At 35.0% G+C, this 22,658-nt stretch overlaps 1 protein-coding gene across 2 annotated transcripts in view; it reads right to left on the bottom strand.

The window, feature by feature from the left end:
• Positions 1 to 22,658, bottom strand: part of LIN28B (lin-28 homolog B) — a 140,148-nt gene that overhangs the window by 37,494 nt on the left and 79,996 nt on the right. For both annotated transcript variants that reach the window (XM_025382883.1, XM_025382884.1), the window contains one exon: positions 15,694 to 15,878. In XM_025382883.1, coding sequence (XP_025238668.1) covers positions 15,694 to 15,878 — 185 coding nt within the window. The remainder of the gene's footprint in view (positions 1 to 15,693; positions 15,879 to 22,658) is intronic.

Genomic DNA, 22,658 nt, shown 5'->3' with positions numbered 1-22,658 from the left:
CTCATTCAGTGCCTCTACTCATAATGGCACTTTTTCTACTGGAGAATCCTTTTTCCCCTACTTTTAATCCTTGTGGTTTAGATGGGAGTGGGAGTTCACCTGACTCCCCAGCATAGAGTGGGCAAATGATTCATGTCTAGCAAATCAGATTATCACATTCTAGGCTAGATCAACAAAATTAATTCTGAACTTCTGAAAGAATTGCTGGGAATTCTATCCCTCTTGGCAGTAGGATTGAGCACTCAAATCCAGATATATCTGAACTATTTTAATTCCTGGAATTATAAACTATGTGATTCAACAAATTTCTTCCCACATCACCCTCCCACACCAAGCCAAGGGATCTCAAACTTAGAGTATATCAAAATTACCCAGAGGTTTGTTGGAAAAAAGAAGAAAAAAAAAAAAACAATAGCTGAGCTCAACACCCCAGGTTAAGTCTAGGGTCAGGCCTTCGAGTGTGCATTTTAAACAAGATCCCATGTGATGCTAATGCTGGTCCAAAAATGACACTGAGAACAACTACCTTCAGCCACGATGAGTTCATTTGTGTAACTTGCACCTGAAAGACTTATGACCAACATACCTCCAGTTAGATGATAAACAACAACCCTTTAACAGCACTGGATTTCAGAGTAGCCAGCACGGTGAAAATCAAAACTAAATATCAAATTATCTAGAAAATAACAAAAACACCTAGAACTTCATACTGAAACCTGTGCAAATCAATTAAGTTTTTCCTAAAAGAACATTTATGGCCTGAAATCCTTATTACCTATAAAAATAAAGATTGAAGATAAATTAAGCATCCAACTTATGAAAATAGAAAAAAAAAACAAAATTAACAAAGAAGACATACAAGTGAGATCTGAAAGAAACAAAAAACACACAAAATTGTAGATAGAATAAAAGGTAATTATTTGAAAAGGTAAACTCATGAGATGCCTAAATGAGAAAAAAAATAAAATAAAAACATAAAACATTAGGAATTATTAAAATCCAATTGTAGGCCAGGTGTGGTGGCTCACACCTGTAATCCCAGCACTCTGGGAGGCTGAGGCGGGAGGACTGCTTGAGCACAGGAGTTCAAGAACAGCCTGGGCAACATGGTGAAACCCTGTCTCTACTAAAAAAAAAAAATTATTGGTTGTGTCGGTGTGTGCCTGTAATCCAAGCTGCTCAGGAGGCTGAGGTGGGAGAATCACCTGAGCCCAGGAGATCAAGGCTGCAGTGAGCCAAGATTCCACCACTGTGCTCCAGCCTGGGCAACCAGAGTGAGTATCTCTCTCAAAAAAAAAAAAAAAACAAAAAATCCAATTGCATATAAGGAGGAAATTTAAATAAGAAAATCTTATTTCAAATTTTTGCACAAATTAGAAAATCCAATGGAAGTAAATAACTTATTAGTAAAATATACCATATCTGATCTAAAAGGAAACAGAAAACTCTAATAGATATGAGAAAGCTCTGGACAATTTTTTTTAACTGCAAAATGTGAAGGGCTTTGGTGTTTATAGCTTAGTTCTATTACCTTTTAAAGTTGTGGGCTTTAAATTATTTTGATCATGCACACTTATTAGTAAGAATTTTTTTTGAATACCTATCCCACTATATGTATATTTGTGTGTATTTATATATCAGGTACATAATAGTATACATTACAAAACATAAAAATAAAAGGTATAAAGTAAATAAATATAAACACAAGTTGTGATGTTTTTCCCATGAAAGAAATCTATTATTCATCACTTGAGAGGAGACTACTACTTAAATTCTTATTATGTTAAACTATATAGCAACACAGAGACAGAAAACTCACTAATTCATGAGACTAGAATAATCTTAACAAACTTACTAAAACTTGAAGACGAAAGTACACAAAAAGTCCTAGTTCATGTATGACTGATAAATATTATGAAACTGAATAAGCAAATAATGACTAAAAAGGGTCTCACTTCCCCACAGAAATGTAAGAATGCTTTAACTTCACAAAATCTATAGATGTAACTCACTTTATCAATATACTAGAAAATTACAAAATTATGTCAAGAGATGCTGAAAACATTTTTGATATAATAATTTAGCAGCCATCCACGGTTAAAAACTCTGAGTAAACGAGAAGAAAAAGAAAGCAATTTAAACATGATTATTTACTGAAAAATAATAGCAAACATCAAACTAAACTTGAAATATTAAAGCCATTTTTATTAAATTGGAAGACAGAATGCTTGCTCTCATCAGCATCATTCAACACTGCTTAGGAAGTTCAAGTGTATTCCTAAGAAAAGAAAAGAAAATAATAGGTATAATTCTTGGAGAAGAGACAAAACTTTCCCCTAAATTTTTACACAGCTTTTCTCTACAGTATGCAAGAACCATTTAAAACTGAAGAAAAAAAATTCATTCAAAATAGCATCAAAAACTACAATACCTAAAAATAAATATAATAAGGTATGGAATCTATTATATATGAATATCCTACTGAAGGATTCAAAATAATTTGAACAAATGGTTAAATATAATCTGTATACTCCCACAATCCCATTCTCTTCTCTGCCTCTTGAGAGTAAGTACTAGCATGAATTTAGGGTTTATCATGTTTTCACATTTTTGCCACACATGTAAGTATCCATACATAATACAGAATATCATTTGATGGTTTTAAAAAATATAGATGGAGTAATATTTCACACACTCTGTGCAACTTACATTTTTATTCAACAATACAGTGGGGTTTTTAAAAAAGGAGTTATCCTTGAGATGTAGCTCTAATATGTTCACTTTAACTGCCATATCATCCTAAGAATATACTATAATTTAAAAATTCTCATTTAGACATTTAGGTTGTTTCTAGTTTTTTGCTACTACAAACAATGCTATAAGTAACATTTTTGTATAATTCTCTTTGTGTGAAAATGACCATGACCCACATTGAGAAAACATTTTGAATCTTGATTCAGTACTCACACAAATACACACACCACAACTCATAAGTTTATGAAACAAGTTACTCTTACTACATGCAATGTACGCTGATGATTTTTGTTCTATTTCATTTTTTAAAATTAGTAACTCTGGTCATAACCCATCAAATAGATCTCAAAGCCACCAGTGGGTCCCAACCCACAGTTTGAAAAACACTGCCATGGAAAAGTCTACCCAGAAGTGGAGTAAAATGATATGAACAATCTTCCACCAGATATTGCCAAATTGCTCTATGAAGTGGTAGTGTCAAGAATCCCACCAGTATTGTGGAACATTCTTCACAATGCTGGTATTGTCAGACTCTGAAATTTCTGCTCGTCCAACGTGAGTGAAATGATGTCTCATTAGGTTAGTAATGCCACACATTTTTTCAGTGAATACTTTTCTTTATGAATTACTGTTTACTTGTTCATTTCTATCAGGCTTTTTTTCTTTTTGATTTGCAGTGCTTTTTGGATATTAATTCTTTATCAATTACATGCATTACAAATATCTTTTCCCACTCTAAGTTTATTTATATTATTGATGCTACATTGTTTAATATCAGTTTGGTTATGGCTAGCACCTGTATTTCAGAGAATCTCCTTCTCTGGATGTTTCTGAGGTAGAATCAACCAAAAGAGAAACTTGTACAAGATTTGGAAGTGAATAAGTCATTATTCTTGGACCTGGTCAGACTTCGTAACAGACACAGACCTGCCCAGCAGGTCCCAGCTGTTATCTCTGGTGCCCTGTGCTCAGCATGTCTTCCCAACTGTTGGCCCTGCTGACCAACAGCAGCCTGTCACTGGTCCACTCGGAGGCAGCAGCTTCCATAGGCCTCTCCAGAAACTCCCTCTTCCAGTTCCCTTTTCATAGTCAGATGTGCCTGGCTTTTGGAATTCCCTGCAAGCTCTGATTTGTAACCCCAGCACAGTGCTTCTGAAGACTGGTTAATGACTATTTCTCTAATCCACTGACTCTTCTATTCCCCTGCAACTCCCACATTACGTATAATGCATACATCCCTAATTTCTATAGGTACTTTGAGTGGTTTTATCTGTCTGACTGAAACCTTTGCCTGGTAGAAGATTAAATTTTAGAGCAGCCAATTTTATTAATCTTATCCCTTATGGTTTGTACTGTTTGTACCTTCTTTTAAAAAGATCTTTCCCAAACCTAACATCACAGGAATATATTCTCCTGTATTTCCTTCTAATATTGTAAAGTTTTGCCTTATGTCTTTAAAAATGGTATAAGGTAGGGTCCAATCTTACTCTTTCTCTACAGATAGACAATTTTCCCAGGACCATTTATATATATATAATGAATTTAATATAAATAAGGTAATCCTATTATTCCAACAAAAAGAAACATCTCTTTATGTGAACAGTTCAAGTTGTAGCTCTTGGTGGGGTGCAGTAGCTCACGTCTGTAATCCCAGCACTTTGGGAGGCCGAGGCAGGCGTATCACTTGAGGTCAGGAGTTTGAGACCAGCCTAGGCAACATGGCAAAACCCAGTCTCTAAAAAAAGATTAAAAAATTAGGGCATGGTGGTGCACACGTGTAGTCCCAGCTACTTGGGAGGCTGAGGTGAAAGGATCACTTGAACTTGAGAGGTGGAGGTTGCAGTGAGCCGAGATTGCACCACCGCACTCCAGCCTGGGTAACAGAGAGAGACCCTGTCTCAAAAAAAAAGAAAAGAGAGGGAAGGGGAGAGAAGGGGAGGGGAGGGGAGGAGAGGGGAGAGAAGTGGAGGGGAGGGGAAAAAAGGGGAGGGGAGGGAAGGAGAGAAAAGTTGTACCTCTTAATCTGTTATTTTAACCAAATTTCAAAAATTTAAATTCCAATGTGAATTTGGAAGAATCTTTACATAAGCTCTTCAAATTTATTAGAACAGAATCTGACTTGCATATCCTTATTACGTAGAATTTAGAAAGTCTAGCTGGAGACTGCTGAAAACTTTGTGATTCCCCTAGATTGTTACTTGGGTTTGGGATGCAGAACTAGTATTTCAGTGGAAGGATTCAGCAGTGCAAGTAACAAAATTTTCTGTTAATAGTCTTCATCTTGATCAGCTCTTATTCTGTTCACACAGGAACAGATTGGATGTCATAGTTAGCAGATATAAATCATGATAATTTATGTTTACATTTAAGACATTTAAGCATAATTTTTAAAATTTAAGTGACATTAAAATTCACAAGTGATACTCTGAACAATGTCATAATGTTCATTTAAACATCTACATACTTAATATTAGAGGCTAAATTAATTTCCTTTTTAGAACAGATGATCAAATTTCTAAAGTACTACCAAATTATCACAATACCCTTGTACTGAAATCATACAATAAATAAATAATCTAACTTCACCAAGGCCACAGTCTAAAGGAAGAAAGCTAAGTTACTTCTTAAATCCATAATTTCTACTTGAACTATTATTAGAGTTGCTTCTGGAACTTTTTTTCTGTAGGCATTATTTTATTATTTATTATGCTGAGACTACAACAGCAATTAGAAAATCAACCTAAAATTCTGATTATTTGCCACTTGGCTTCTGACCATTCCAATAAGGCATCTTGGGAGACCTATGCAGCGCCAAATGAAGCTCAGCTCCACACAATGTCTGGCAGAGGGTGATGAGAATGGCACATTGTCTGCCCGGTCTGAACAGAGGTCACAGCAGGGAGAGCATCTGCTAAGATAATGTGAATGAAGGAAACAACTATAATTGCCTCATTAAGAGATCCCTGGCCAAATAATCACAAGAAGAAAGGACTTGGATAACCATCCTAAAATTAGGCTATAATAAAGAAACTTGGGATAGAATTAAAAATACAGAAGAATTAAGAAGACTTGGGTATTCTATCGGTTTTACTAATTTCCTTAGTCACCATATGGATAACTGAAAATTTGGATGCAATAGTTCAGTTATTCAACTCGAGCCTTTGCCAGTCATTAGTAGGAAATACAAGATGCAAATTCACAGCTGTCCAGGATACAAACAAATGTAAAATAAAGAGTTGTGGGGAATTTCTTACGGGGATCAAAATAGAGAAACTAAGAAGGGATATCTACTGATCTACAGTTCGGAATTACAATGAAAAAAAGCACACAACTAAAAGACATAAGGAACATTTTAAAGGGGAAAGACAAAATTTAAAAGAGCAGTCTCAAAAAGGCAAAGGAGAAAAATGAATAAATTGTCTCTGCCTAATCAATTTACCTTCTTTTACTTTCCACCTCCATCTTTTACAACTACTTTTTTCCCAAAAGTCAACATTGTACAATTACAACTAAATCCTCAGTCACTTCATATTACCATATGTATATATTTTATGAAACAGTGTTGATAAATTAAATATTTCATAGTAAAAGCTGAAGTAAATATTTTCCCAATTTATATTTAAATTAAGTATACAAACACACACAAGACTAAAATGTACTGATATTGTGACAAACTATTTTTACATTTCCCAATATTTTGAAGGTAAGCTATGTGAACTTAATTTGTATTATGCAGCTAAAATTTATTACTATATAAATAGTACCTTGAAGTAAATTATAGTTATTAAACTTTTCTGATTCCAACAAACACAATAAAATTAGCTTGTTATAACCATAAGCCAGGTTTAAAATAAGCAAACTATTTGATGACTTTGATGTTTTGCACCCAAAATGTGCTGGCTAATTTTTCCATTCCATTTGCCATTCCAGTCTTTAAACTGCCTTAATCTCCTGCCCTCAGATGTTGACCTTGTAAGAATAGGGGTCATAGGTCAGAATAGACAGACCTCAAAGGATCTGGACTATCAATTCATGCCTGAAAGATTTCTCTGCCACAATAGGAACCTACTAAACAGCAAATTCCTAAATCTAATCACACAAGTATCAGGGTGAAACAGTTATTTATTGGAATTCGTTGATCTACATTTCAAACATCTCTATCATCTAAAAAGCATTTTTATTTTTATTTTGGGAACAGAATCTGGGATATAATACATATAAAATGTAAAATCATTGACATGATTTTTAAAGTAAAACAGATATTCTTTAATAAAATGACACCATAAACCTAAACATGGGTTTTTTTCTGTTTTTAGGAATGCTATGGAGATTTCAAAAATATAATACTAGATTTCCCAAGCATAAAGTACCTGGAAAAATGTCAAATTATACCACTGAGATAATGACTGGAAGAGGTTATATTGCTGTAGAGGTGGGTGGGAGTAGGGCAGAATTACCACTAGTTAAGTTTTCAGCTTATTTGCCCTAAAACTGAATGAGGACAATAAATAAATATTTTTCTGTTTAATAAACAAATGTGAATTTACAGCACCTCAATAAGGAAGCCTATTAATCCCAAAAACAAAAACTTCATGGCTACTAAAACTTTCTTGCAAATTTAAAGAATTTGAGGCCACAAAATTATGGCTCTGCAAAAATAACTTTACTATCATACATCTCCACTTTTTTTTTTTAAAAAAGGCAAGTTAACTCGTGAGCTAAGAATGAATCAGACATAATTGGTTTCTGTTTCTGTTCACCTTGGTCCTTCTGATCATAAATGATAAATACACTATGATGTACCATTTTAGTACTGATTACAAGGAATGTTAAATTTCACAATCAATTTTTAAATCTAAATAAGGAGCATCTTAAAAATGATAAATTAATGAATTCTTCTAATATGATCAAAGTAAAGAAATTCTCCATGCTTCCAAGGCAAAAGTAGTCAAACATCTTTTTCTTTTAACAGTCTATTAGCCTTCTTTCTAAACAAAATATATTACCACTTTAACTCATGTAGAAAATCAAAAAGCTTACTCATACTAATGTAGTTATAAAAACTAAATATTGAACAAAATGAAATAAAAGCAGTAGAATGTTTGTATTATTTTCTAAGTTATTTTTAAAAACTCAAGTCAACATTATTACGAATAACACTTCTTGGAATATGTGGTTGGGTCAAAATATATGGAAGGTTAAGAAGAACACAAAAGATAGTCATTACACTAAAAAAATTGGAATTAAAAAAGGAGGTAAAAAAAGACACCATACACAGTTAAAAAATAAAGCTATATGTATACACCCAATATACACACTACATATCCATGCACTTTGTGTTCTTTAAAATTATACACATTTTTATTCACCAAGTATTGAGTATAAACATTTAAACTATATATAAAAAAAATTTCCAGACCAGTCATTTTAGTCTAAATCCTTTTTACATATTTAACATATCTGTTAATATAAACTAAAATTGTATACTTAATTCTATACTACAGGCTGACATGATTATTTCATATAAATAATAGAAATCAACTGTGGCAAAGAAAATAATTCTACCACCCTCACCCACAATTTCATTATGTTGGAAGTCACTCACTTCTTTTTCTTCATAGTAAATTGTATTTGTAAAGAGAACAAAAGGTCCCAAGTATAGGCTAGTTTTATAGAAGAAATATAATGTTTCTTAATGTTTTATTAACAATCTTCACTTTATCATAAAGACAGCTGTATAGAGTTCGTTAAGTTTCTTTACTCTTTTTGTAATGAACATAAGAAAAACTAAATAGAAAAAATAAATCTTAAATTATTTCATTTGAAATGTTAAGAAAACTTTTCAAATGTGGAGGATTTAAAATAACGCAATATTTACTACCTTGTGTAACTAGACAGTAGTAAGTGGACACTAAATTAAGCAGAATTTTAAGAGAGAATAAAATAATCCCATTTTCGTTTATAAACAGTCTACTAATAATTAAAGTGGAATCTTCAAAATTATTTTACTTTTTTTTGCCACAGGGAGTAAGTCTTCACAAAACATGATTCTACATTATATACAAATATCCAGAATTGAACAAATAATTTCTCAAGTGATGAAATCATATTTGGAATTTGTTAAACGTATTAATTCCATGTAATCAAAACTTCAAAATTTCAATTTTTAACCAAAAATGACAGAAACTGAACTTTCTAATCTAAAAATATTTCAAGAAAAAGGATATTCTTTTCAATAAATGATGTGTGAACAATTCATATTACACATGGCAGAAATGAACCTCTACCTAGGCCTTACACTTTATATAAAAACTAACTCTAAATGGATCATTGATGTAAACAGAAATGTAAAGATTGATAAATCGTCTTCAAAAACTTTTGTTCTATAAAAGATATTTAAGAGATTGAAACGACAAGCCACAGACGGGGTGAAAATATCTGCAAATCATGTATCTGGCAAAAAACTTTGTATCCACAATACATACAAAGAGTTCTTAAAGTACAATAAGAGAACACACAACCCACTAAAAAATGGGCAAAAGATATGAAGAAACAGTTTGTCAGAGAGTATATGAGGATGACACAAAAGTAAATAAAAAGATGCTTAATATCAGTAGCTATCAGGGAAATGAAAATTAAAACCATGATGAGGTATCACCACGCGACTAACAGAATGTTTAAAAAAAAATTTTTTTTTTTTTTGAGACAGGGTCTTGCTTTCACCCTGGCTAGAGTGCAGTGCCTGATCACGGCCCGCTGCATCTTTGACCTCTCAGGCTCAAGTGATCCTCCCATCTCAGTGCAAGTAGCTGGGACTACAGGGGTGTACCACCATGTCCAGCTAATTTTTTTACTTTTTGCAGTGACAGGGTTTCTCCGTGTTGCCCAGGCTGGGTTCAAACTTCTGGGTTCAAGCAATTCACTGGCCTTGGCCTCCCAAAGTGCTGGTGTTAAAAGGCGTGAGCCACCACACGGGGTCAAAATTTGTAAAAACTGGCAATACCAACTGCTGGCAAACATGGGAGGCAGCTGGAATGCTCACATACCGGTGGTGGGAATGCAAAAGAAAATAATTATTCTGGAAAACAATTTGGCAGTTTTTTATAAAGTTAAACATACATATATGACCTTATTATGCAGCAATCCCACTCCAAAACTGAAAACAAATCTTCACACGTGTGCATAAATGTTTATGGCTGTTCTATTCAAAATGGTCACAACTGGACACCACTCAAATGTCCTTCAATAGATGAATAAGTAAACAGTGTTATAGCTATAAAACGGAATACTATTCAGCAAAAAAGTGAACTACTGATACACTTAACAGCTTGGATGAATTTCAAAGATATTATGCTGAGTGAAAAAATGCAATTTCAAAAGGTTACACACTGTATGACTCCACTTACATGTCATTCAAAAAAACACAAAACTACAGTGAAAGAATAGGTCAGTGGCTGCCAGGGGTTATAGGTGGGGAAGGGGTAACCATTATAGATTAGAGGGAGTCTTTTTGGGGCAATAAACTTTCTGAATCTGGATTATGGTACTGACTACAGGGATGTATATGTATGTTAAAATTCATTTAACTGAATACCAAAAGAAAAAAAGTCAATTTTCTCTTTGGGAGGCTGAGGTGGGTGGATTATGAGGTCAGGAGATCGAGACCATACTGGCTAACATGGGGAAACCCAGTCTCCACTAAAAAAACACAAAAAATTAGCCGAGCGTGGTGGCGGGTGCCTGTGGTCCTGGCTACTCAGGAGGCTGAGGCAGGAGAATGGCATGAACCCGGGAGGCAGAGCTTGCAGTGAGCTGAGATCGCACCACTGTACTCCAGTCTGGGTGACAGAGCCAGACTCTGTCTCAAAACAAAAAAAACAAAAAAACAAAAAAACAACAACAAAAACAGAAAAAAGTCAATTTTACTATATGACAATTTAATATTATGTATATATTTATATACAGAAATATACCAATGCTTACTTCCAAATTTAATATAAATTAACTGGAATTCTAGCTTTCTGGTACATCAGCAGACCAACTCAATTATTTAATTCATTATTTTAAATATTTTGTAGCTATAAGGTCAGTATGAAAGTATCTTATACCAGTAACAAAGTACCCAAAAAATGATGAGGACCCATCAAAAGGACACAGAAACCAGCCTGAAGGGGCTCCTACTGGTCAAATCTGGGAAATTTGAGCAGTAGAATAAATAATGATGGTTACAGATTATAACTTCCAGAGAAATGCAGAAATCCATGGTTCAGACTAATAATAAAAATTTAAGTTTGATGGTGAATGGGATATTTACATAGTCTTAAAATATCTCCCCACAAAATGCTTATTAAAAAAGGGAAAAGAAGCCACTTTAAATATGTAAGGTGGGCATACATGTTTGGTGGCCATACCATTTTTCCCACCTTTTTGTATTCTAAAAATTTTCATAATAAAAGTCAAAAATAAAATAAAATAGAAGGAAATAAAAATAATCACAGGAAGTGTTAGGGAAAAAACAGTGTAACAGAAGTTAATCCAAGAGGCAGGGTGCAGTAGTTCACACCTGCAATCCAAGTGCTTTGGGAGGTTGAGGCGGGCAAATCACCTGAGGTCAGGGATTCGAGACCAGCCTGGTCAACATGGTGAAAACCCATCTCTATTAAAAACACAAAATTAGCCAGGCATAGTGGTGCACACCTCTAGTCCCAGCTACTTGGGAGGCTGAGGCAGGAGAATTGCTTGAACCCCGGAGGCAGAGGTTGCAGTGAGCCTAGATCACGCCACTGCACTCCAGACTGGGCGACAAGAGCAAAACTCTGTCTCAAAAAAAAAAAAAAAAAAAGAAAGAAAGAAGAAATTAATTCAAGAGCCTGTTCTTTGAAATATAATACATTATCTTATCAAGAAAAAATAGCAATAGGAAGTAACTAGAGAATTAGAATATTTCATAAGATTTTTAAGGCTGCTTCACGTAATTGTACTAATAAACATAAAATCTGGATCAAAGCACAATTTTATTCTCATTACTAAAATTGTCTCAGGAAATAACCATGAAATAAATCAAAAAAGTTATCAAAGATCTTCGAAGTTTTTTAAACATTTGGGGAGCAAATCATGCTTTGGTAACTGTTCCAGCCATCAGCTGACAAAGATCCATCTCTTGCTACCACACTGTCAAATCTTGTTTTTTCATGGTGTCAGTTTCTATGCAGGAGTCTCTATGTTTACGGAATATTATATTGTACGTTGCCTCTACATCATTTTTTAAAAACAAGCAGCACATGGAAAATTGGAATTGCTAATCCTATTGACAAAAATTATGGACACCCTTAGCTTAACAGAAAGTTGGAAATTATTAGATATTAAGTGTGTCAAAGCTTTAATCACAATAAGACACACAGTAAGAGTAAGCGGTTGGAGCAGTTATTCACTTCTGACCACCATCACCTCGTACCTTGCCAGATCAGTAACTCAACTACAATTCTTTGACTCTACTGCAACCCACACCCCTTGTGCTTACTTATCACCTTTTCAATGTCTTCACTCTTTATACCGTTTACATTCTATCATCCATCATTACATTTGCTGCTCTGCATACATCTCCAGTGCCCTTTGTCATTCTCAACTAGGAAAAACCCCAACTCTAGTTAAATCATTTTAATGACTATTTCACAGCTATAGCCATGAAGTCAACAATGGCTGGAGAAAGAACACAATCTTCATGCCCACTATTCTTATGTGGGTCTTTGGTACAGCCTGAAATTCTACCTCTTTTCTATAATATGTTCATTCTTCTATTTTATACGTCTTTCTCGTTAAATTTCCAAACCTACTCTTCTACCATTACTCTCAGTTGATGACTGTGCTTCAAATTCAAAAAAAAAAACAGCATAAAAAAGAGAAATCTCGCCTTATCCTACCTTCATATCTATCTACCACCTGCATCTGTGTCCATAAGCTATGCCTTTCCTCCAGGTTTGTAAGAATGAACTTTCTGTTATCACATGACCAGCTCCTCCAGTTGTGCTTTAAATCCCAATACTGTCACCCACTCAAGGAAATCACTCCAGTAATTGTTCTCCTCTCTCCTGCATGTTCAATCTTTCCTTTGCACTAGACCATTCCTATGAACATATAAACATGTTATAAGTTCTTCCATTTAGCTACTGCTTTGTTTCTCTCCTCCCATTTATTAAAGAAACACTTCTCAAAAGATTGTATGTACTTGCTGTCTCTGTTTCCTGTTTTCATTCTCTGTATTGAATACAACCCACGAAGGCTTTCACCCCCACCAGTCCACTGAGCCCATTCTTGTCAACTTCAGACCTCAATAATGACTTTCATGTTGCCAAGTGGTCAAGTTTCAATGGTTATCTTCTTACTTGATCATTTCACCATCAGCACCATTTAACGCACCTGATACCCTTTCTTGAAATATTTTCTTTCCCTGACTTCTGGGACGATATTCTATCTTGATTTCCCTCCTATTTCCCACCTTCTTACTTAGTGCCCTTTGCTGTTCCTCCCTCTTCTTGACTCTAAATGCTGGAGTGCCCCAGGGCTTAGTCCTCTTCTTGCCTGTGTATACTCACTGTGATGGTGATCTTATTTCCTCTTGCAGCTGTAAATATCATCTTTTTGCTAAATGTTGTCAATTGTTTAACGCCAGTGCTGGAACTCTATATAGTGCATCCATCTGCCTAATATACATTTTCACTTGGATGCGCATTATGTATCTCTAATTAAATGTCTGAAACTATACTTTTGATTTCCTGCTCCTTCTATAGGTTTCCCGTCTTGATAAATCTCCATCTTTCCTGTTGTATAAGTCAAAAAACCTTGGAGTCACCCTGGACTCTTCTCCTCTGGTAGTCCACATCTAATCAATCCATCAGTAAATTACATGGTCTCTTCCTTCAAAACATATTGGAATTTTCATTCACCACTTCTACTGCTACTACTTGTCCAAACCACCACTATCTCTTTTCTGTATTATTGGAACTGCTTCTTTACTGGTCTTTCAGCTTCTATCCTTGCCTCTCCACACTGTGTTGTCATCACAGTTGCCAGAATGATACTCTAGAGTAAATCAGATCATGTTACTTTTCGACTTAAAATTTCCCAATGACTTCCTATTTTCTCTAGGATCAAAGTCCTTACAATGGTTGACAAGATCCAATATGAAAAAATGTCCTGCTATCTTATGCTTCAAATCTCAACCTCCACTATTCTCCCTCTCATACTGATTCTAACCCAGAATTGGAAAGTAAAGCATTCTAGAACTACTTTGTTAAAGATTTTACCTAAAAGACATCGAAAAATAAAGGACTGTTTTATTTTACTTTGCTTTACTTGTACATATTTAAGTATGTATACAGGTATTATCTCCATGGGAGCAGAAAACCACTTTAATAGCTAAGTGTATCATTAAACTTTCACACATATTCATGGACTTCCTTTTGTACAAAATGAGCTCCTAAAAATGTCTATGAAAATGGAATTTATTGTCTCACTGATTTTCAAACCAATAGGAAAATATGAAATAGGCAACAAGTGCTACAGAGATAACTGGTTACCAATTTGGAGAGAAAAGAAAAGCTAGAAATTTACAGTCCTTTCTTCAAGAGCAAATTAGATTACAAAGAGAAGAGACACTTAAGTGTAAAATATAAATTAACTAAAATAATATTAAAAATATAAATGAATGTAGTATATTTTTAATTTTGTAGTTCGGAAAATGAGATAGCAATCAAAGTCAGATAACATCAAGGAGAGAGTCACAGACTTGTCTGTAAAAAATTCAAAACTTCAAAATACTTTTTAAAAAAACTATCATTAAAGCTAAAATATATTTTACAAGCTAAAAAAATTCTTATTTTGTATTTGAGAAAAAAGATTCATATCCTAAATATATCAAGAGAACTTAGAAATCTATTAACAAATGAACATCTCAACAGAAAATGGTCAATGGACAAGCAATGTACAATTCTTGGAAGAAAAAATAAAAATGAAAATATATAAAATATATTCAACCTCCAAAGTAATCAAATAATGTAAAAACAAACAAATAATGAGCTGCATCTCTAACCTATGTAACTGGAAAAGGTTTAAAAAACGACAACATTCAATGAGCTGTCTGACTTTCAGAGGTGTTACATACTGGCCCACTAATCATTTCTGGAGAGCAGTTTAGAAATAGGTATCGAAATTTTTAAAATACATATTTTTTTGATCCAGACTTTTCACTATTAAGTATTTACCCTAAAGATACAATCAGAGAACTTTTCAAAAATGTACATCTAAGAGTTCCCACAGTGGTATTATTGATCAATTCAAAATACAAGATAAATATCCATTAATATATTATTATTTATATTTTGCTACATTCATATAGTAAAATTTATGAAGTGATAACAATTGACATGAAATATTCTATAATATACTATTAGGTGAAAAAAATTACAAGTTTCAAAATACGATATATAATTCCTACCTCTAATTAGGATTCCAAGTGATTTTTTTCCTCTTTATGGTTTTTTTATATTACTTGGACTTTCTATATGTGAGCTGTCTTTTAAAAACAGACAAAACAATAGGTACATTTTCATTGAAAAAAGCGGTGAGGTGTTGGCAAATTCTGGGTGTAAAAAGGGACACCTCTGTCTACTGGGAACTTCAACTCCTCAACTGTTGTCTCAGAACAGTCTGGTAGAAAAGGTGGTCAAGGGACTATTCAGTGCTTAAGGCTGAAGGCTCAGTTCAGTACATTCTGTAGATAATTCAAATCGCAAGATAGTCTATATTTCTGATATTTAATATATTCTACATGATGGTGGTTTCCTTTGGCTAGACGATATAAAATGCAGTAAGATGAAAACATTTTCAGAAATCCTTTCCAAATACAATAAACTGATAAATTAACAAAGTAAAAATGATTACCTATCTCCCTTTGGTTTTCTTTTCTGTAGTGTCTTCCCTTTGGGTCTTCTTTCACTTCCTAAACAGGGGATCCCACCAGGTCCTGTTACCCGTATTGATTCAAGGCCTTTGGAAGATTTTTTAAATGTGAATTCCACTGGTTCTCCTTCTTTTAGGCTTCTAAATCCTTCCATGAATAGTTTGCTCTGTAAAGAGCAGAAGAGGGTAGGGGAGAGAAAGAGAGATCAAAATTATTATTGCTTTATAAATTATCTCTATAATTTTAAGAAAGAAAGATACTCTGTTATACATTACAGAAGTATACAGTCTTAAGATCAGTGAAACACATACCATTTTAAAGTTTCTTTTCGCAATACTGGCAGTGGGAGAAAAAAATTTTTAAGGCAATTTGGCAGTACTTAGAAAAATTTAAATGTGCACATTCTTTGTCCCAGCAATTCCACAATTAATAATTCTACTACAGACATACACAAAGGCTCAAAAAGACACCACAGCACTGACTGGTAAAAAAATTACATCTATCTGAATGTCTATCAATGGGAAATTGATTAAATAAATTATTAATATAATAGCACCATATAACATTATTAAGCCATTAAGAGACATTTTATTAGTTCTACATGTTCTAATGTAGAAAGATAAGCATGTAATACTGTTGAGTAAAAAAAAAAAAAAAAAAAAGAGTTAAAGAACTGTGTCCACCATAATGCTATCTATGTAAAATTTTAATTTTGTTTATTTATTTTTGATATGGGATTCACTATGTTGCCCAAGTTGGTCTTGAACTTCTGAGATTTTGTAGCCTCAGCCTTCTAAGTAACTGAGATAACAGGCACATGCAGAGTCCAGCTAAAGTTTTTAAAAGATATATGTTTATTATATAGAGATGTGGTCTGAAACAACAGACACTAAAGAGTCGTTTTCTCCAGTCCTATTCTAGAAAGGTAGAAAAGTTTTCTGGTATATACATTACTGCATTGTTTGAGCTTTTTATAATTTGAAACGAAACCAGATTTCATATTTGAAAGATAGCTGATTTTTTGTAAAAATAACAATGTTCACCAATTACAAAATTGTTAACTTTGGTTTCAAATATTATTTGGCTATTTCAATCCTCTTTTCATTCAAAGTCAATGTGCCAATTCAAAATACACTAAAAATAATTCAATTAGTAGTTTTATTTTTTCAAATCCCTCTGTGTACATTTTACAGGAATAATTGAGAATATCATGTAGTTTTTAAAGACTCTTCTGAATTGCTGGGGCAACAGAAATAAAACATATGATGGTAGAAGTCCTTAGTTCAAGTCCAGTTCTTTATATAAACTGCTATATTGCTTTGAATAAGCCATTTGCTATCTTTTTTGTTTATTTGTAAGTTCAAATGATTTGAGTTCTGAGTAACAACAAGACCATGAGAAAAAGGTTTCGTGGTCAAGTAAGTTTGTAAAACACTGTATGTTGTTTCTCTGTGAGAGACTCATGTTAGCATATTAAAGTCTCAGAAATGTTCTCACCTCCCCAACTCCCACGAAACTAAGAATCTTGTTTAACTCAGCAGTTTTTTGACCTAATTGATCCCAGAGCCCCTTCTTTAAGTACAGATGATGAACATACTTAGAAAAATACTGAACCAGAAAATCTTCACTTCTCCAAGTTCATGACTCTAAAGGCAACTAAATAATTACATGTAACCAAATTATTACATAGAACAAATAAAAACAAAACTTAAAAAATTCATTGCAAAACGAGACCATTCATTGTGAAAGCAAGACAGCCCATGAAAACAGGGTTATTAACCTGCTTCTAGTGCAGGTCACCTGACAGAGTGAAATCCTTCATGTGGAAGTCAGCAATTTGGCAGCACCTTTTCTGCTCTCTGATGAAATGTTGGGGGAAAAAAAAAATCACAACTGCCTACATTCTTTAAAATAACGAAGTATTATTATTAAAGCTATTTTAACATTTCTAAAGCATCTTCTCATTTTTTTCCTAAGCTTTCTCTTCACTAATTATAAATAGTTATTTTGCTTTCATTTCCTTTCTCCCTCTCCACTCAAGATAAGTACAGATTATTTCTCTTTTATGGATAAAATGGAGCATAGTTCAACTACTGAAATTATAAGAACAAAGAAACAGCATTTTTTATTAGAGCTATCATATGTTCATATGTTGTGTTTCGGTAACAAAAACTATCACTGGGCTAAGCACGGTAGCTCACACCTGTAATTCCAGCACGCTGGGAGGCCAAGGCAGGCAGATTGCCTGAGGTCAGGAGTTTGAGACAAGCCTGGCCAACGTGGCGAAACCCTGTCTCTACTAAAAAATACAAAAAATTAGCTGGTTGTGGTGGCACCTGCCTATAATCCCAGCTACTTGGGATGCTGAGGCAGAAGAATCGGTTGAACCCGGGAGATGGAGGTTGCAGCGAGCGAAGATCAATATCGTGTCACTGCACTCCAGCCTGGGCAATGAGCAAGACCCCGTCTCAAAAAAAAAATCAACCAAACAAACAAAACTCTATCCCTTATCTCCTCAAAGCTCTTAGTGCACTTTCCTAGGAGTTGGTGCATAGTTCCTAGTAAACCCAATTAAGCTGGTATACTTTCACTTAATTTAATTTTCCATTATTAAGATTTTTGATAGGCATAAGTGAACTGCTTTTCCAAATCTAAAGTAAAATTCCAGCTCTTACAAACCAATAAATTCTAGCTGTTCTTCATGATATTCTGAAAGAATACTTTAAAAAGTTCTGTCATATATGTCCCCCTCCCCAAATTAATACATAAGGCAATTTAGTTTCATAATACTTTACACACACACACACACACACACACACAAAATATATATATATACACACACACATATTCATAAGAAACTATAATGGCTTTGCAAGAAAAAGACAAGGATTCACAGAGAATATTCTGTCTTTGCTATTAGACCAAAATAGCTGCTACATAGATGGGAAAGATTGTTGAAAGGTAAGGAATTAGCTCACTGTATTTGTTCCCCCCAAAATCAACTTATCCCCTTAACTTGCCAATTTTTATTAAAGGTTTCTCCATTGTTCCAATTACACTGGTTCCAATGCTTACTTTTACCCAAACCATTTATGGAATCTTGTTTATTTTTGCTTCCTATCTCTCCTCTTTCATCTGCCCCATTTAATTCATTGGATTGCTATGACCCTACTTCAGGTCTTAACTATTGCTGGGATTCAGAAAACAATACAACAAAAAAGAAAACTTTACAAGCTGAAGTTTTTCTCTGACCTTCTCCAGTCTTCATGTTTCTCAATCTTATCTCCCCGCAAGGCTAGTCATAGAAACTGGAATCCCTCTTCCCCAAGGTAGGTTATAGAAACCAGAACCCCTTTTCCCCAAAGCCGCCATAAAACCTAAAAATATTACTCTAATTCCATCCCCACCCTGACCTTTCTGTGCAAAAACTGACTACCTTGTTTGATTCTAGGTCAATAAGACCTCCAATCAGAGAAGGTCCTGCTCATACCCAGAAGGCAGGAATGCATGCTCAGAGAGGCCAAGAAAAATCTAGACAGCCAGACCTTGCTGGGCTTCCCTACTCAGTCTATTAGCATTAGATCATACATAATCTTTTTGTCCAATTATATTTCTTTACAGCTGTCCATACTTTGTTAGACATATGCCTAAAAATGTACAATTTCCCCTGTATTTTTGGATCCTCATTCTGAAGGCTCCTGTGTCACAGTAAAACTATGATGAAATAAACTTGTAAGTCTTTTCTCCAATTAATCTGCCTCTTGTCAGTAATTTTTAGTGAATCTTCAGAAGGCAAAGGGAAAGTTTACATTATCTTCTACTAAGGTAAGTGTAATAGTTTCTTCACTGGCATCTCAGCATCAAAACTGCTTGTTACTCTACATCATCTTCCATACCTGCACATTCTCTCTCAATAAATCTTAGCCTGTTAGTCCCTTGTCTCAAAAATCTACAATTCTGCTTAGGTTGTAGGTGAGATCCGTCATAATCTTACCTTACTTACATTTTCCACTTCCTTTCTCATTACTCTAAAACACAGTCCCTCCATTAGTAAAACTGGATAACATATTTCTCTGAATATTTTCTCATTTCAGTATTCTATCTTATTCTGGTAGGGGATGTACTCTCCTAGTTATGGCTGTCTATTAAAATCTTACTTGGTAAGACCTCAACAGCAAGGCAAAAATAGACAAAAAAGACTTAAACTAAAAAGCCTCCTTCTTCACAGCAAAAGAAATAATGAACAGAGTGAACAGACACCCTGTGGAATGGGAGAAAATATTTGCAAATTAGTTATCTGACAGGTGATTAATATCCAAAACATACAAGGAACTCAAACAACTTAACAAAAAATAGTGAGCAAAGAACATGAATAGACATTTTTCAAATAAGACATACAAAAGGCCAACAGGTGTAGGAAAAATACTCAACATCACATCACTAATCATCAGAAAACCACAATGAAATATCATCTTACCGCAGTCAGAATGGCTATTATTAAAAAGATGTTAGCAAGGATGTGGGAAAAAGAGAACTCTTATACACTGTTAGTAGGAATGCAAATTAGTACAACCTTTATAGAAAACAGCATGAAGATTTACCAAAGAACTAAAAATGGAATTACTATTTGATTTAGCAATCCCACTACCGGGTATCGACCCAAAGGGAAAGAAATCAATATATCAAAGATAACCACACTTGTATGTTTTGCGCAGCACTATTCACAATAGCAGACATGGACTCAACCTAACTATCTATCAATGGATAAGTGGATAAAGAGAATGTGGTATATATATACACAATGTATATTATTCCACCGTGAAAAAGAACAAAATCATGTCTTCTGCAGCAACGTTAATGGACTGGAGGTCATTATCTTAAGTGAAAAAAGCCAGGCACAGAAAGTCAAATATCATACGCTCTCACTCATAAGTGGATGCTAAAAAATTTGTACACATGGATGTACAGAGTGCAATGATAGGCCAGGCGCGGTGGCTCACGCCTGTAATCCCAGCACTTTGGGAGGCTGAGGTGGGTGGATCACGAGGTCAGGAAATCAAGACCATCCTCACTAACACGGTGAAACCCCGTTTCTACTAAAAATACAAAAAAAAATTAGCCGGACAGGGTGGCAGGCATCTGCAGTCCCAGCTACTCGGGAGGCTGAGGCAAGAGAACAGTGTGAACCCAGCAGGCGGAGCTTGCAGTGAGCCGAGATCGCGCCACTGCACACCAGCCTGGGCGACAGAGCAAGACTTCGTCTCAAAAAAAAAAAAAAAAAAAAAGAGTGGAATGATAGACAATAGAGACTCAGAGGGGTGAGGGGTTGGGAGGGAGGTAGATGATGAGAATCCAATTTTTAAAATTCATTCTGGCACATATTTATTTAAGAATTATATAAATATTGGCTTTCAGCCTGGGTGCAGTGGCTCATGCCTGTAATCCCAACACTTCGGGAGGCCGAGGCAGGTGGACTGCTTGAGCTCAGGAGTTCCAGGCCAGCCTGTGCAACATGGCAAAACCCCACCTCTACAAAAAACACAAAAAATTAGCTGGGCATGGTGGCACACATTTGAGGTCCCAGCTACTAGGGAGGCTGCAGTGAGCTGAGGTCGCAATACTGCACTCCAGCCTGGGTGACAGAGACCTAACTCGGGTGGGGGAAAAAATCCTTGCTATATTTGCTTTCCGCCTCCCAACCAACCATTTCAAAATTACTTTTAAAGAATATTAACAGGGCACAGGTGCAGTGGCTAATGCCTATAATCCCAACACTTTGGAAGGCTAAGGTGGGAGAATTGCTTGAACTGTGGTCCAGGTTGCAGCTACCCATGATTACGACACTGCACTCCAGCTTGGGCAACAGAACAAGACCCATTCTCAAAAACACTTAAAAGAAAAAAAAAAAAAAGAATAACATGAATAAGGAGTCAACTGAAAATAGTCCAAATGCTATCATTTATTTGCCAAGTATTTTTACCCAGGGCTCCAGATAGTAATGGGTTACTTATCTCTCTTGACACAGGCTTTTTCTCTCCAACTAGATTGGGATGTGGCTACAGTTTAATAACTGATTCTCCTTAGAAATAAGAGTAATTTTTTTTCTCTAGGAGGCATAAACTGACTTCCAGTTCAAGATGGCATGCTGGACAACTGAGGTGCCTCACGTTACTGTTTAAAAGCCATTAAAATGACAAACTAGTAGAAAGAAATATTCACAATAAAGAAGGGAATGAGAGAGATGCATCAGCAGAAAACCAAATTCGATAAATTTCTAGAAGTTTGAGTGCTGACTGATAACTGAGTTGAAGGAGCCACACCCAAGAAAATTAACAAAAGGAGCTGCAGCAGAAGTAGGAACCAAGATTCCTAACAGAACACTGAGAAACTCTGCTTACACACATATATGATGAAGGGCAAGAACGAGCAATGGGCTTGAAAACAGGGAGGTTAATGAGCAGTTCTGTAAGGACCAGATTCCCATTTCATCCTCACATACCATTCGTACCTACACATGTGAAAACAGGCAAACATGGCCTTAAGGCAAATAATATGAGGCCCTTCTCTAAAGAGACTGAAGGAAATATCCAGGCAAGTGGTAAAATATTGGATCCTGTGCATATACCCCTATTCATTCTGACAATGAGAAGTCCACTGGTGTAAAAACTGGCTCTCTATTCACTGGACCTTAAATCATTCCTATCCCTCTTTCATGTATCTGAAGGGTCAACCAAGAATCATAAAACATACAGCATAATTAAGAAAGACCAGATGGGAGTGGTGGCTCACGCCTGTAATCCCAGCATTTTGGGAGGCTGAGGTGGGTGGACTGCCTAAGGTCAGGAGTTTGAGACCAGCCTGGCCAACATAGTGAAACCTCATCTCTACTAAAAATACAAAAAAATTAGCTGGGTGTGGTGGTGGGCGCTTGTAATCCCAGCTACTA

Source organism: Theropithecus gelada, chromosome 4 (genome assembly GCF_003255815.1).
Source record: "Theropithecus gelada isolate Dixy chromosome 4, Tgel_1.0, whole genome shotgun sequence".
Taxonomy (NCBI): domain Eukaryota; kingdom Metazoa; phylum Chordata; class Mammalia; order Primates; family Cercopithecidae; genus Theropithecus; species Theropithecus gelada.
This window is presented reverse-complemented; position numbering and strand designations above follow the sequence as displayed.